The sequence below is a fragment of the Pipistrellus kuhlii genome, unplaced genomic scaffold (assembly GCF_014108245.1).
Source record: "Pipistrellus kuhlii isolate mPipKuh1 unplaced genomic scaffold, mPipKuh1.p scaffold_m20_p_11, whole genome shotgun sequence".
NCBI classification, from domain to species: domain Eukaryota; kingdom Metazoa; phylum Chordata; class Mammalia; order Chiroptera; family Vespertilionidae; genus Pipistrellus; species Pipistrellus kuhlii.
Window position 1 is genome coordinate 23,104,327 of NW_023425416.1, and position 15,372 is coordinate 23,119,698.

General features: G+C 41.9%; 1 protein-coding gene across 1 annotated transcript; it reads right to left on the reverse strand.

Annotated features, from left to right (window-relative positions):
• Positions 1–7,538: 7,538 nt before the first annotated feature.
• Positions 7,539–15,365, reverse strand: LSM3 (LSM3 homolog, U6 small nuclear RNA and mRNA degradation associated). The gene is made up of 4 exons (XM_036431258.2): positions 15,224–15,365; positions 12,117–12,227; positions 10,788–10,883; positions 7,539–7,835 (listed from the first exon to the last, which is right to left on the reverse strand). Exons 1-4 carry the CDS (start codon positions 15,242–15,244, stop codon positions 7,755–7,757), a joined length of 309 nt encoding a protein of 102 aa, XP_036287151.1. The 5' UTR covers positions 15,245–15,365; the 3' UTR covers positions 7,539–7,754.
• Between the last annotated feature and the right edge of the window lie 7 nt (positions 15,366–15,372).

Consider the following 15,372-nt stretch of genomic DNA (forward strand, 5'->3'; position numbering starts at 1 on the left):
TTTTAAGTATAAATTTTGTTTAGAATTACTTTCCAAGCTTGGAATCCTTGAAAAGCAAGTTTGTCATAGTAATAAAGAATTATGTCATGGGCAAAGGACTTGGTGGGTAGGGGACTCTAGTTATTGATAAAGACATCCAGGAGTGCTTTGCTTTAAGAACACTTACCATACACTGATATACGCAACACTATTGAACTGTTCACTTAAAGGAGGTTAAGATGGTAAATTTTATGTTACGTTTTTTACAATTTTTTAAAAATATAATATTCATATATATGAATGACAAATCTGCAAAACACTAAATTCTTTAATTTGGTAAATTTGACTTGTTCCTCAGGAATGTTACTATGGGTATTTTACTATCATATGGAAAATTATATGATTCTATATAATAAAAGGCCAATATGCAAATTGACTGAATGGCAGAATGACTGGTCGCTATGACACACACTGACCACCAAGGGGAAGACGCTCAATGCAGGGGGAGCATCACTCAGCCAGAAGCCCAGCTCACGGCTGGTGAGCACAGCCACAGTGGTGGAAGCCTCTCCCACCTCCGCTCAGGATCGAGCCCGCTCAGGCTTAAGCCATCAGTTGGAACTCCCCCAAGGTCTCCTGGACTGCAAGAGGGAACAAGCCAGGCTGAGGGACCACCCTCCCCCCAGCCTGAGTGCACGAATTTCATGCACTAGGCCTCTAGTTAAGAAAAATAAGGGCACACTCTCCCTCTCAGGAGCACACCATGACTTTCCTCAGGTGTGTTACCTTTGCCCTTCTCCCTTCTAAGCTCTGAGGGCCCTTCTTTTGCTTTCTGTAACTTGTTTCCTGAGCCTACACAGCGCAGCTGGCTCACTTCTACTACCGCTGTAACTTTCTAAATAAACTTTCTCTTATAATTTGAAAGTAAAAAAAAATAATAATAAAGGATTTATGCAAAGAATTAAAAAATGTATAAAACCATGAATTGGGAAATGAATAAAGTTGGGAACAACCACTCACTTTAACAAAAGGATACTTTATGTGAGGGTTTTTGCATCAGGTTCACCTAAGTGACAGTGACACTGAAAACATGATTCACTTGACATGTAACACTGCAGAAACAACTAGCCTGTAAAGGGAGGCCAACTAAAGGGAGGCAATGTCAAATCCAACAAAGTGAGTAACTGAGATTTTGCTATCTGCTCTATCCCCTCAAGGCCATTGCACAATATGAGTGTGCTTGGATTGGACAGGATTCCTGTGACACGATTCACATACTATTTTGATTCTGGCAGTTGGTAACCTTTCTTCTAGGAAATGGGGAGGAAAAGCCTCATTGGTGATATTCTATTGCTCTGAGCATGTGAGGGCTGCTAGGCTGCCTGGGGCAAACTGAGCAGAGGCAGGTGTGGCACCTGGGTAATTTTTAGCAACACTCCCAGGCATGATATTTGATGGTGGCCTGCAACCATCTGTCAACCTGCCATAAAGATGACCTTCCCTTTCTCTGTTATTTGAGCCCTGGGTTTTTCCTGGGCAGGAGCTGACAGTGATGTCATCATCTTGTGATGCTGCTGGGTGACCTTGTTCACTGAGCTGCTTCCACTCATTACTATGGTACCCTAAAGTTGAAATGAGAAAAACATTGCTGAGAATCAAGGAGAGCAAGATTGAGATTCTGTAAAGGGGAGCTCCCCCAGAACCTCCTCATCTGATTTTCAAACCCTTATCATGATAAGCTTTTATCTGACCAGTTTCCAGGAGTCCTCAGACTGAAAAAGTCATACTAAAGGAAAAGCAGTGCAAGAAGAAATCAATAAGATTATTTCTCTAAGCATTGCCGTAGTCTCAGCAAGGCAGAAACTATGAACTCATAAAGAACAGCTTTGATCCTTGTCATAAAAACAGATGAATATTTACGAGTGGCCTCTCATACTAAGGACAAAATACAGAGGCTATTACAATATGTGGAGCTGCTGGTTTAATTAAGGGAAACAAAGATACACTGAGCTCCTCCTGCACTCCAGGCCCCAAGCTAGGTCCTTTAGGACGTCATTTACTCCTGAGCCTTTCTCCATGAGATGGGCACTGCCACTATTCTCATCTCATGGATATATTTACTGTTATTCAGTGAGTAAGCCCCAGTGCTGAGATATGAATGTGTGGCTTTTTGACTCCATGTCTGTATTCTGTACATACAATCATTGGCTTTCATATATTATAACTAAGAGTTTTTCAAGAACTCAAAATTTAGACTCTTTTAATCAGTAACAAAATGCTCCCAGGCCTTCTCCCCACATCACACAATGTTTACACTGGAAGGACATTGTACACATGAAGACACTGTGGTAAAAGGATCTGCTCAATGGAATGGTGGAATCTGGCCTCAAATCCAGACAAAAGCTCTATCCAACCAAAGTCAACTACATGCACAGGACAGAGTGCTGACAAAAGCCATCTTATCAGGAATGGGGCTTGTTGACAATCTCATTTTAGTTCAAAAGGATATGGGCATAATTAAATGGGTGTTTTACCTTACAATTTGCTCCATTATTCTTTCTTTCCTTCTTTCCTCCTGACAGCAGTAGATATTGTTGGGTTGGAGTTCACAAACTGTTCGGATTTAATGAAATAAATGACACAGAGTTTGCCAGCCAACATTAATATACTGTATGTTGACTGCAAACCAAAGGTAGAAGTTGAAAAGTAAAGAACACAGCACCATCTGGTGTTGACAATTAGCACATACAAGTTTAGGAATGCTCTCTCTGAAGCAGGGATCAAAAGCTCAAGCCTCTTAGGGGTAAAATTCCTCCTTACATTTCCCTTCAGTTGAAGAATTGAGGCCCAGAAAGGGTGAGAGGTTTGACAAAACTCATAAGCCAAGGGGGAGAGAGCTGAATCTTCAGTGTTTGTTTCCAATTCTGTGCTTTTAATGAGACCCAACTGAGGAGAAGAGAGGACGGTCATTATCCTATGAACATGGAGTACCAGTTTATATATGATCCAAATGGCTGCTGGTATTCACAAGGAAGACCCCTTCCTATAAAAATGGAAGGGAATGTTAACATGCAATCAGAAGGGACTGTGCAACAGCACAAATACACATTGCATAGCTCTGGGGACTACGGTGTGAGCAGAGAGCTGGAGTTGAGTGACACAATGGTTTCAATTTAGATTTTGGATTAGATTAACTTGAACTTGCAAGCCTCTTTCACTCTCTTGACCTTTTCCTCCCAATCTATGCCAGAAAGGTGCTGAATTACACCTGAACCTCTGAAATCCCTGACGTGGCCTCTCTGATTTCATTTAATACTGCCCTCCTTTGGCTCACTGTCCTCCAGCCCTCTGACCTCCCTGCTAACCCTTAGCCAGGTCAATCTGTTCTTGCCTCAGCCTCTGCATGAATGAATGCCATTTTGCCAAATCCCCACAAGGCTGGCTCCCTCCTGCTGTTTAGATGCCTGCTCTGTGACAAACTTGCACTGAGCTCCTCTGATGTGCCGTCCCCAGCTGCTGTCATACCTTCCATGTCCTTCATACCACTTAGCTTTGTGTTGTTTGTTCAGTCCTCTGTTGATGGACCCTACACTTAGTAGACATTTGATAACTTTTAATTGACTGAATTAACTTATTTCATGAGCCTCAAGAAAACTATTTGGGGAGAGAATGAATGCAGTCGGACACCGGCCCCATGGTGTAATGGTTAGCACTCTGGACTCTGAATGCAGATAGTTGGAATAAGATGAATGAATGACCTTAGCAAGCTTAGCTAGCCTCCCAATACTGCCTCCACTTCTGTGACTTCTGAACCTAGTGTTCATGATGTGTTAGTAACATTCTAGGCACTGTCCTAGGTTTCCTTACAGTTGATCTTAGGGTATAAGTAGTTTGCCCGCTGATACATGGCTCAGCTGGGATTTGAAACCATGGTTTTCTGACCACATTTCCAAAATATAATGGTCAGTTTCCAACCCAAGGCCAACACCCAGAGCTCAGATCTCCACAGCACCATAGGTGTTGAAAAAAATTCCTCTAGAGCAGTGATCGGCAAACTTATTAGTCAACAGAGCCAAATATCAACAGTACAACGATGGAAATTTCTTTTGAGAGCCAAATTTTTAAACTTCTTCTAATGCCACTTCTTCAAAATAGACTCGCTCAGGCTGTGGTATTTTGGGGAAGAACCACACTCAAGGGGCCAAAGAGCCGCATGTGGCTCTCAAGCCGCAGTTTGCCGAACACAGCTCTAGAGCATTCAGTATCAGAAACTGCAGAGGGGCATGTTGCTTCCACATCCAGGAAGCCTCTAGAAGCAGCCAAGAAAATAAGGATCTACATGCTCCAGGTATTAAAATTGAGCAATGGAGGTAAAAGGAATTTAAAACTTAAGACATTGGCTTCCTCATTTCTTGGTGTTACTTTTCTATGTGTATTGATAACTAGTTATCTACATTTGGCATATACTGCTATTCTCAGGTATATACGGTAATGAGGACAACAGTTAGAAAGGCAAAAAATATGGGAAGCATTGTCCAGTTGTGGGAGGACATTACAAGTACCTGGAAAACAATGTGCAAAGTTCACCTTTGACTGAACCATTTACCTTGAATGGATAAAGAAGTTACTAATATATACAAGAGTATTATTCAGTCATGAGAAAGAAGGAAATCCTGCCATTTTCAACAACATAGATGGACCCTAAGGGCATTATGCTAAGTAAAATAAGTCAGACAGAGATAAATATTGTATGGTATCATTTATATGTGGAATCTGATTTTTTTAAAATACATTTGATTTTTTTTTTTACAGAGAGGAATGGAAAGGGATAGAGTTAGAAACATCCATGAGAGAGAAACACTGCTCCTGCACACCCACTACTGGGGATGTGCCCACAACCAAGGTACATGCCCTTGACTGGAATCAAACCTGGGACCCTTCAGTCGATAGGCCGACACTCTATCCACTGAGTCAAACCAGTCAGGGTGGAATCTGATTTTTTTTTTTTTAAAAGTCAAACTTAGAAACAGAGTAAAAAAGGGGGGATATGAAGAGGATAGTAAAAGGGCACAAACCTTCAAGTATAATATTTATAAGACCTGAGGATCTAATGTAAAAAATATGACTTTAGTTGACAACACTATTTTATATAGTTGCCATTTGCCAAGACCATCAATGCTATCACATACACAAAAAAGATAAATCTAGTTGGATGCATTAACTAGATGGTGAGAATCCTTTCACGTGTATCAAATCACTACAAAGTATACTTTAAATATATTACAATGTTGTCCATTATACTTCAATAAAGCTAAAGAAAAAAGAACCATTTGCCCCTTACATCCAGTGTTGTTGCTGGTTTTCTCAAGACTTAATTACTCAATCATCCAGCATTTACTGAGGACAAACTTTTTTTTATTAAATTTCTTTATTATCACATATATGTCCTTAACCCCCCATTCCAATCCCCCACCCCCCACCACTCATGCTCCCACCCCCCTATTGTCCTTGACCACTGGTTAGGTTCCTGTGCATGCCCATAAGTCCTTTGGTTGATCTCTCCCTTTTATCCCCACCCTCCCTTTGAGGTCCAACAGTGTGACCCATGGCTTCTGATCTCTGGGTCTGTTCTTGTTCATCAGTCTATGTTGTTCACCATTTCCCCTAGATGAGGGAGATCATTGAGGACAAACTCTTGGCCAAGCCCTGTGAATACTGTACCTGGTGAAGTTGTGTTATTCACATCATGCAAGTATCCTACCTTCCTCAAGAGCTCTAAAGACCCCAATACCTACTCTCAGCCTATCACCCTTCTATGTTACAGGTCTCCCACCCCACCCTTAGAGGACCCAGCTACCATCAAACTCAGTCATCAAACAAATCTAAGCTCTATCCCCTCCTCATGGTGCTCCAGGGCCTCCTATTAGATTCCAGAGCAATGGCTTTAAATCATAACTTCCACTATGAGGCATGTTCCAAGAAACTCATTACTAATAATCAAATCCCAAAGGGGTTTATTTTCTATGAATTAGAGGAGACTACAAGTTAGCCTTTCACAGTAGGCATTCTTTATTTCCAGCTCGAATCCATTATTTCCCCTGGTTCCCTTTGGGGGGAAAAAAAAATGCCCCTCTCCAAACATAGACTATATGGCTCAATGGAAATAATCTTACTCTTATCTCCAGGTGGGCATGTGGCTCAGTCCTGGCCAATAAGAGTCCTACATTCACATGGCCATCATGACTAGACATGAACTGGCACATGAACCAATTGAGGACAATGAGACCACTGAAGTTTGAAGGCAGTTAGGTTGTAAAATCTACTACCAGGTAGTGCTTGGGCAAGAATGAAACCCACATAGTTCAGCACAGCGGAGTTACAGAAACATCAATCAAGCCTCTTGATCCTGCCAGGATGACTCCCGGATTGTCAGTTACTTTCCTGGTCCAAAGTAGGTGAGCATTGCTCATAGCTGGCAAATGCTCACACAATAGAACATTCCTCTTCTGGACTAATGAGCCTAAGGACAAAGTATGGAGGTAGCAGAAGTGAAAGAGGTTCTCTCCTGTCTACTTATATTAGATAAATAGATAGGAGAGAACCCATCAGCTCGCCCACACTTGTTCTTTTTTCCCTGCTCCATTAACTTGCAAGGACAGGTACAATAAATAATGAACACGAAAACTTCCTACTTATGTCTACCAAAAGCATCTTTTTTGCTTATGGCTTAAAATATTGTGCATATTGGCATATCGTGCCTGATACTGGATTAGCACACATTGAGCATATTCATAAACAGAACATCCACATATGAATTTTTATTTTATTTCAAAATGGTACAACCTACCTAAAGATGTCAGGTTTTAAGCCGTCTTAATAAAGTTTGCAAAATTGTTACACATTCATTAACTTTCCTCTATCTTTTGAGCATAAGTGCTAACTGACTGGAGCTAGAAGTAAAAATAGGTTTGCTTTTTTAGTCTTCTTTGTTTTATTGTGCCACTGAGGTTATATTAGCCCTCTCATCAATCGCCTGTGATCCAAGAACAGAATATGGTTTTAGTCATAAAATATGTGTAGTGTTGGTAGATATGATCAAACTGAACCACAAAGGCATAAAACCACTGACACTTAAGCTAAAAATAAATTAGGCCAGATAGAAGTAACATGCTCATCCTTCACTGCAATGCTAACATTTAGTGACACATCACCTCCCCCACACTCACCCCCTTCTGGTTCGGGAGTTCTTCTCTGTGTCTATATATGCATTATTCTATCAGCACTAATCTCACTGTCCTGCAATTATTGATTTAACTGCCTTCTCCGAAGACTGGCGGGAAAGAAGCATATTGGTAGTACTCAGCCTGGCACCTCAAACATACATGTGTACCAATACACTGAATATAAGACATGTGCTTACTTTAAAGAATTCAAAAGACAGGAGACTGCATTAAAAACAAAAAAAGAAAACATCAAGTTTAATTTAAATTAAAAAAACAGAAATTGTCTGGAAAAACCAATGGAGCAAATTAACGCCTAAAAAATAGGGCTGCATTTTAGTGATCACATTTATTGGAAGGGTTGGAGAAAAATAAAAATGCCATTTAGCTTAAGAATTTGTGTTATGTGCACATAAACTCATTTCAGGAGCAGAAGATTCCTTGGTCATTTATTAATATCAAAATTTTCGCAGGTTTCTCTTTTGAATATCTTCTACCTTTAAAGACGCAATCATATAAAGTCTCCTAATTTCCACACAGGATATATTCTTTGTTTCAACCAACTCTTAATGGAGGGGCAACTAGGACAACACCATCTCCCCGGACAAAAAGCATTGGAATATTCCGTTTTGTTGACTGGAAGAAAAAGAAAAGAAAAGAAAAAAAAAAAAAACAGAACACATTTACACAAATATGCAGTAGTATTGTTTATTTGTTGTTGTTTTTCACGAAATTTGAAAACAAAAAACAAACATGATTCATTATAACACAAACAAATTGATTAAAAAACCTGATTACTTACCTTTGTAGTACAAAAGAAAAACTATCTGTTTACTGTTTACTTTTCCTGAATATCAATAACTGGAGCAGAGACGGCACTATCTACCAATATCCATTTTCCTCTTCTCTCACATAGCTACATTCAGGCACACAGCTGGCACACAGCTATATTTCTGACCTAAAACTTCACTCAGGATGGTTATGAGGGGAGAAATAAAATTCTATTGTGCATGTTGTTACCACACTCAACCATATAAAATGGATACCTTGGGGTATTTGTTTGCCTAAGTGTCGAGCCTTAGGCAGTAATGAAACAGATATGGAATGTATGAAATCCTCTTATCCCTTGGGAAACATAAGGTAAGATTGCCTGCAATGATTTGGAAAGTAGCCCAAGGATCTCCTAAACCTATAGGTTCTAGAGGAAGAGATTGGAAAAGTCAAATGTTGGCAGGTGTTGCTGATAACCTAATGCACTCAGCAAGGAGTATAAAAAAGATATGAGCTCAGGAAAGAACTGGTTTTCAAGCAGAGATTATAATAGGATTCAAAGGGTTAGAAAATCCAATGTTTTTAGACCCCAAACTGTAGATATAAGTAGGGAAAAAGCTTTGGGGAACAAAGCCCAGTAAAACTTCTCAGTTAAACAAGCTCAGCCCTGTCAGGCTGATGTGGCTCAGTGGTTGAGTGTCAACCTATGAACCAGGAGGTCATTATTTGATTCCCAGTCAGGGCACATGCCCTGGTTGCAGGCTTGATCCCCAGTGTGGAGCGTGCAGGAGGCAGCCGATCAATGATTCTCTTGCATCATTGATGTTTCTATATCTCTCTCCCTTTCCCTTCCTCTCTGAGATCAATAAACACATATTAAGGGCAAAAAGAAAACAACCAAAAAACTCAGCCCTAGACAAAGATCAGATTAAGGGTATTGCTTCCCATCCAAGCTCATTTTATCAAGTGGCCTCAAGGAGGCAAACATTATTTTGAGGGACAGGAATAGAGGTGAGGAAGTAAAGAAAGGCATCTACAAGTTATGTCTAGGAAAAAACACTGACTGGGGATATGGACCACAAAACTGACTGGAAGTAACCAGATTTTTGGTCTAAATAACAGAAAAATCATAAACAGAAATAGAGAATTTTTGAAGGTGAAAAACACCAAGAGTTTAGTTTTAGATGTACTAGATTTAAGAAAACATCCAAAGTGAATATTTTTTTCAATAAGAATGTTGGAAATAAGAGTGAAACTCAGAAAAGGAAGGAAACTAAAAATGGATTTATATATAATCATAATTGTACATATATAATCATAACTATGTATAATTATGATTATGTATAATCCTATTACAACATATCACCAGCTTTCCATGCACCCAATCCAGTGTATCCTATTATAATCCCGAGAGGCAAACACAGGTATTGGCATTTTACAGAGGGGGTTCCCACCTGGCCAGAGTGGCTCAGCTGGTTGGGCTTGTCTCATGCACCAAAAGGTTGCCGGTTTGATTCCCAAATAGGACACAATGTCCAGGTTGCAAGTTGCAGACTCAATCCCCAGTAGTGGGTGTGCAGGAGGCAGTGAATGGATGTTTCTCGCTTTCCTATCTATCAAATCAATAAGCTATTGTTTAAAAGAAAACAAAAACTGAGGGGGTCTCAAAGGCCTAGAAAGTTTCTATAATTTTCCCAAAGTCAATCAGCAGCAGCAGCAGCCAGAATTTCAACCTAGATCTAATAAGAGCACAAGCTTTTATGCTGTACTGATTATTGTTATAGACTCACTAGTGGCCCAGTGCACGAAATTCGTGCAGGGGAGAGGAGTGTGTCCCTCAGCCCGGCCTGCACCCTCTCCAATCTGGGATTCCCTCGAAGGATGTCCTACTGCCAGTTTATAGGGATTGGGCCTAAACCGGCAGTCAGACATCCTCTCACAATCTGGGACTGCTGGCTTCTAACCGCTCATCTGCCTGCCTGCTTGATTACCCCTAACCACTCTGTCTACCAGCCTGATCACCCCCAACTGGTCCCCCTACCCCCCTACTGGTCTGCTCATCCCTAACTGAGCTCTTCCCCCCCACCCCCCAGCCTGATCACCCACAACTCTGTCCCATCCTGGCCTGATCACCCACAACTGCCCTCCCCTCTTGGCCTCTAACTGCCTCTACCTCAGCCCTGCCACCATGGCTTTGTCCAAAAAAACGTCTGGAAGGTCCCACAGTCTAATTAGCATATTAGCCTTTTATTAGTAGATAGAGGCCTGGTGGACGGGTGGGGGCCAGCTGGTTTGCCCTAAAGGGTGTCCCAAATCAGGGTGGGGGCTCCCTTGGGGCATGGGGCAGCCTGGGCGAGGAGCTTGTGGTGGTTTGCAGGCCAGGCGAGGGTCCCACTTGGGAGGTGTGGCCAGCCTAAGTGAGGGGCTGAGGGCCAGCCTGGGTAAGGGACTGAGGTCCGTTTTCAGGCTGGCCATACCCCCTTCAGGGTGAGGGTCCCACTGGGGTGCATGGCCAGCCTGAGTGAAGGGCTGATGGCTCTTACATTGTCATATTGCATTGAATCATAGTATTCCTGCTTACCAATGAGGAAATTAAGCCTGCAAAGTTAATTCCCTGTACCCCAGTATGAAGTGGCCAAACTAGTATTGAAAATCAGGTCTGTTTGACCCCAAAGACTTTACTTTTAATTGCTATACTCTACTGAGCCCATGAGTAGGAGTCAAAACATGATAGACTTGCTATAAACGAGTGTTAAGCTGTCGAATGTTAAGATTAATTGGCATTTTAAAAACAAAGAATAGAACTGCGTGACTTACTTTATATATCTCTTCATATGTTTCCTCATCAATTTCTATGGTAGTCACAGTCTCTTCCACATCTCCCAATATCATATTTAAATGTTGATCATAAGCCTGAAGTGGGAGGGTGAGGGACAAAGAAATTTAATAAATTAAGAAACAATGAACAGGGCTTACAATATGCAAATGACTCAATACAAGTAACACATAATACTTATATCACAAACTTCTATCCTCCTATATAATAAAAGGGTAATATGTAAATTGTCCCCTTGACCGGAGTTCAACCAGAGTGTGACCAGAGCAAGGGGCCAGCCTAGCCAATAGGCCGTGCGCGAATTTGTGCACCATGCCTCTAGCATGCAAATAAGAAATAATCTTGCTAGACTTGGTTGGTGTTGCTCAATGGTTAGCATATCAGCTGGCGCACCAAAGGGTAGATAGTTTAATTCCCGGTCAAAGGCAGGTACCTGGGTTGCAGATTTGTTCCCAGCCTGGTCAGGGTGTGTTCGGGAGGCAACGGATCCACGGGTCTCTCTCACATCCACATTTCTCTCTCCCCCTCCCTCCTTTTCTTTCACTCTAAAACCCACTTATTTTTTTAGGAATGGTGTGTGTGTGTGTGTGTGTGTGTGTGTGTAGTGCAAACACACACACACACACACACACACACATTTAGAGACCCAGTGCACTTGGGGGGAGGGAGGATGGTCCCCTCAGCCCCGCCTGAGCCCTCTCGCCTGAGCCCTCTCGCAGTCCAGGAGCCCTCAGGGGATAGCCAACTGCCAGCTGAGGGCCGCTCCCTATGGGAGCGCACTGATCACCAGGGAACAGCTCCTGTGTTAAGCGTCTGCCCCCTGGTGGTCAGTGCGCATCATAGTGACTGGTCATTCAGTCATTCAGTTGATTTGCATATTAGCCTTTTACTATATAGGATATACATAAAAATATAGACTCAATTTTTAATTTTTAATAGTGGTTACCAATAGAAGAAATGGAATTTCACCTTTTACTCTATGTATTTGTGTTGTTTTAATTTTTTTCACAAGAAAACACAAATTTATGTATATGTCAGTAATTTAAAGAACATTTAAGTAAGAATGAAAAAATGTTATTTGCAAGTATATAAAAGGAACAAAATGAAAGAAATGAACATCTTCTTTAATAAACACATCACTTCTGTTAAGAAAAAAAAATTTAAAAATATGAATAAAATACAGTTGTATTAGACTTACGAGGCCTTACACCTCACTCTCCTCTACATTAAAAGGCTTCTCTACAGTGGGCAGTTTTTGTATTTCAAGGGGTCAGGGTAGCAGAGGATGACAAGAAAATAATATTACTTACATGTAATCTACCTCGAAGCTCCCTGTCATTTCTCATTTTCACATAAATTCGCTCATCCAGACTGAGCCTGATAAGATCAAGGGGCTCTTCGACAGTGTTGGTAGTTTGTTGCTGATAAAAGAAGCAGGCTTATAGTAACAATTACTAGAGAGAATGCAGCACTCAAATCAATGCCATGCTGTGTGATGTGGGCAAATAACATAACTCCTCTATGTTTCAGTCTCATAATTTGTAAAATGTGGATAACAATAGTGCCTACATAATACCAAGGATTACATGACATATATGAAGACTCAGAACAGTACCTGACACAAAGTAAGTGCTATACAAATGAGGTCTGAAAACGTACATGCACAGGAAGGAGTTGGCAATTTAATCACAACTATACTCTGCTCCTTCACAGTACAAATTGTCTGACCCAATTTCAGGGAATAAGGAATCACTATCAGGGACATTAGCCTTATCTCAAATATCATTTAATACAGTAATGTGAAAAACATTCACTTAATGACTACTACACACTAGGCAGAATGCTAAGCAGAGATGAAGGTTTGAGAGAAGACTAAATTCATATAGGACAGGCTGACTTTTGGGTGCCTAATGGCCAGTAAGAGTAATACATTCAGCAATAGTAGAGAATACTGGCTGAAAACACTGGCTTTGGGTGGGTTCAACTCCTGACTCTGATACTTATGAATTGAGATTAAAAATTATGCCATCTCAGCCCTGGCCAGGTGCTCAGTTGGTTATACGCCAAGGTTCGACCTGGGGTCTGGGCACTACAAGAATCAACCAATGAATATAAAAGTAAGTGAAATGTCTGTCTCTCTCTTTCCCCCTCTCTCTAGTCAATAAATAAAAATGGGGAGGGGGGAAGGAATTATACCATCTCTAATTCTATTTCCTGGTCTATAAAACTCTTATGAGAATTAAATGAACTAATGTATAGCCCTAGCAGGTATAGCACAATTGGTTGAGCATCATCCCATGCACTGAAAGGTCGCCAGTTTGATTCCATCAGGGTACATGCCCAGGTTGTAGGTTCGATTCCTGGTGTGTGCAGCTGATCAATGCTTCTCACACTGATGTTTCTTTCTCTTTCTCTCCCCCTCTCTTCCCTCAATCTCTAAAATCAATAAAAACACATTTTTAAAAATTGAGCTAATGGCCCAGCCAGCATAGCTCACTCATTGAGCATCGACCTATGAACCAGGAAGTCACAGTTTGATTTCAGGTCAGGGCATATACACAGGTTGTGGGCTCGATCCCCAATGGGGGATGTGCAGGAGGCAGTCAACCAATGATTCTCTCTCATTGATGTTTCTATCTCTTTCTCCTCTTCTCTCTGAAATCAATAAAAAAAATTTTTTTAATTTAGCTTAATATATTTAACACTGAAGCTGGCAAACAGAAATTACTTATAAATGGTTGTCATTGTTTCTATTAAAGAACGATTGGGAAAGGTCTCAGAGATCAGAGCCATGATGACTTCGATCATCCATGTGAAAGGGATGGCTGAAGAAGAGTTGATAAAATTATTCAGGGAGAGCTTCTTCAGTGAGTACATGAGGCCACTGGAAGAAGGTGACTGAACATTACAGGCTCTACAGTCTAAAAAGGCTAGATGAGGGGAGAAAAAAATATCCTGAGCTCAACTGGTCCCCAGCCCTAGTTCAACAGGTGTTTGTTTAGAACCAGCTAACCAACTAGATTATAATGATCCAGATTATAATGATCCAGAAGTTAGTCTCTGCCCTATAGAAGCTCATTCTAGTCAGGAGAGACATATAAATAATTATAACACTATTAAAGGCCTGGTGCATGGATTTATGCACAGGTGGGGTCCCTCAACCTGGCCAGCGATCGGGGCTGTCTCACCCAGTCCCGATTTGGGCCAATGGGGGCCGCCAGCCGGGAAGGGACTGTGGAAGGGCTCCAGGGCATGTCCAGCCCCATCTTGCCCAGGCCCCATCCGTTGGACTCCAGCAGCAAGCTACCCTACCAGACAGAGCATCCACCGTCTGGTGGTCAGTGTGTGTCCCAGCAACTGGTGGAGCAGTTGACCAACCAGTTGACAGATCGGTCGGACACTGAGCATATTAGGCTTTTATATATGTAGCTATAGATAAGAATATACACATGACAGAAGCCTACTTTAGCCTCAGTCTGGGATGCCTGCAGATTACCCTTTTAAATCTGTAGCTTTAAATATTTCCTTTTCAAAGAGACCTCCCAACTCATTCAATCAACGTGTTAAATGTTTCCAGTGCTGTTCTAAACTGGGAAGACAGAATAGTGAACAAAACAAAACTCCTGCTATTAAGAGATCCATTTTTTGGGGGGAAAGGGGGGGGGGTAGGAGATACATTAAACAAAGCTTATACTAATATGAACCAATAACATGCTATGAAGTAGATAAAAAGACTGGCAGAGTGTTCTTTTATGTAGGTGGGCAAAAGTCCTCTTTGATGAGAAGTGAGACGTGGGTAGGAGTTGTGGCCTGATCCACACTGATACCTGAACAAAAGTATTTTGGGAAAAAGGAAGAGCAGGTGACAAAGCTTGTGTAGGACTATCAGTTCTGCATACCACTCCTGGCTTGTATCCTTCTTACCACATCACAGTTCCTATATATCCCACACGTCCATGTTTACTTTTTATCTGTCCTCCCACACACAATACAAACTCCAGGTGGGACCGGCGATCACGTATGTCAATGCTGGTGTCCCCGGTGTTTTGAACGGCGTCTAACCATCCAGAGTTGATGTCCCCTAAGCATATGTTGAATGAGTAATAACTGGTGCGCTCAGTAATGATAAAATTCCTCAACCTCACTGTCACGCTTTCTATCAGAATCCGGACAGCTCCTGTGAGGCAGGCAAGGATCATTATCCCCATTCTATAGATATAAAAGCGAGACTCGAGGGGAGAAAGGAAAAGGCGAGAGAGCGCAGTCCCAAGTTTCCCGGCGGACTTCTAAAAGGAAAGCCTTCAGAGCCTGAGCCCGTGAGACCCGGAGAGAGTCGGCATGGTCGGTTATCTGGGAGAAAGCAGCCCCGGTACACAAAGCCAAACAGGGAAGCTGCTGCTCCTCAGCAGACACTCACCTGGTCCACGTCGTCCGCCATGTTTCAAACCCTGCGCCCTTTCCCCGCCTCTCGCGAGATCTAGCTAGCCCCGCCCAGGCCCCCGGAAACGCGAGGACGCGAGGCACCGGAAGTAAAAAGAAATCTGTTTTGCCCTGTCTTCGGGGCGG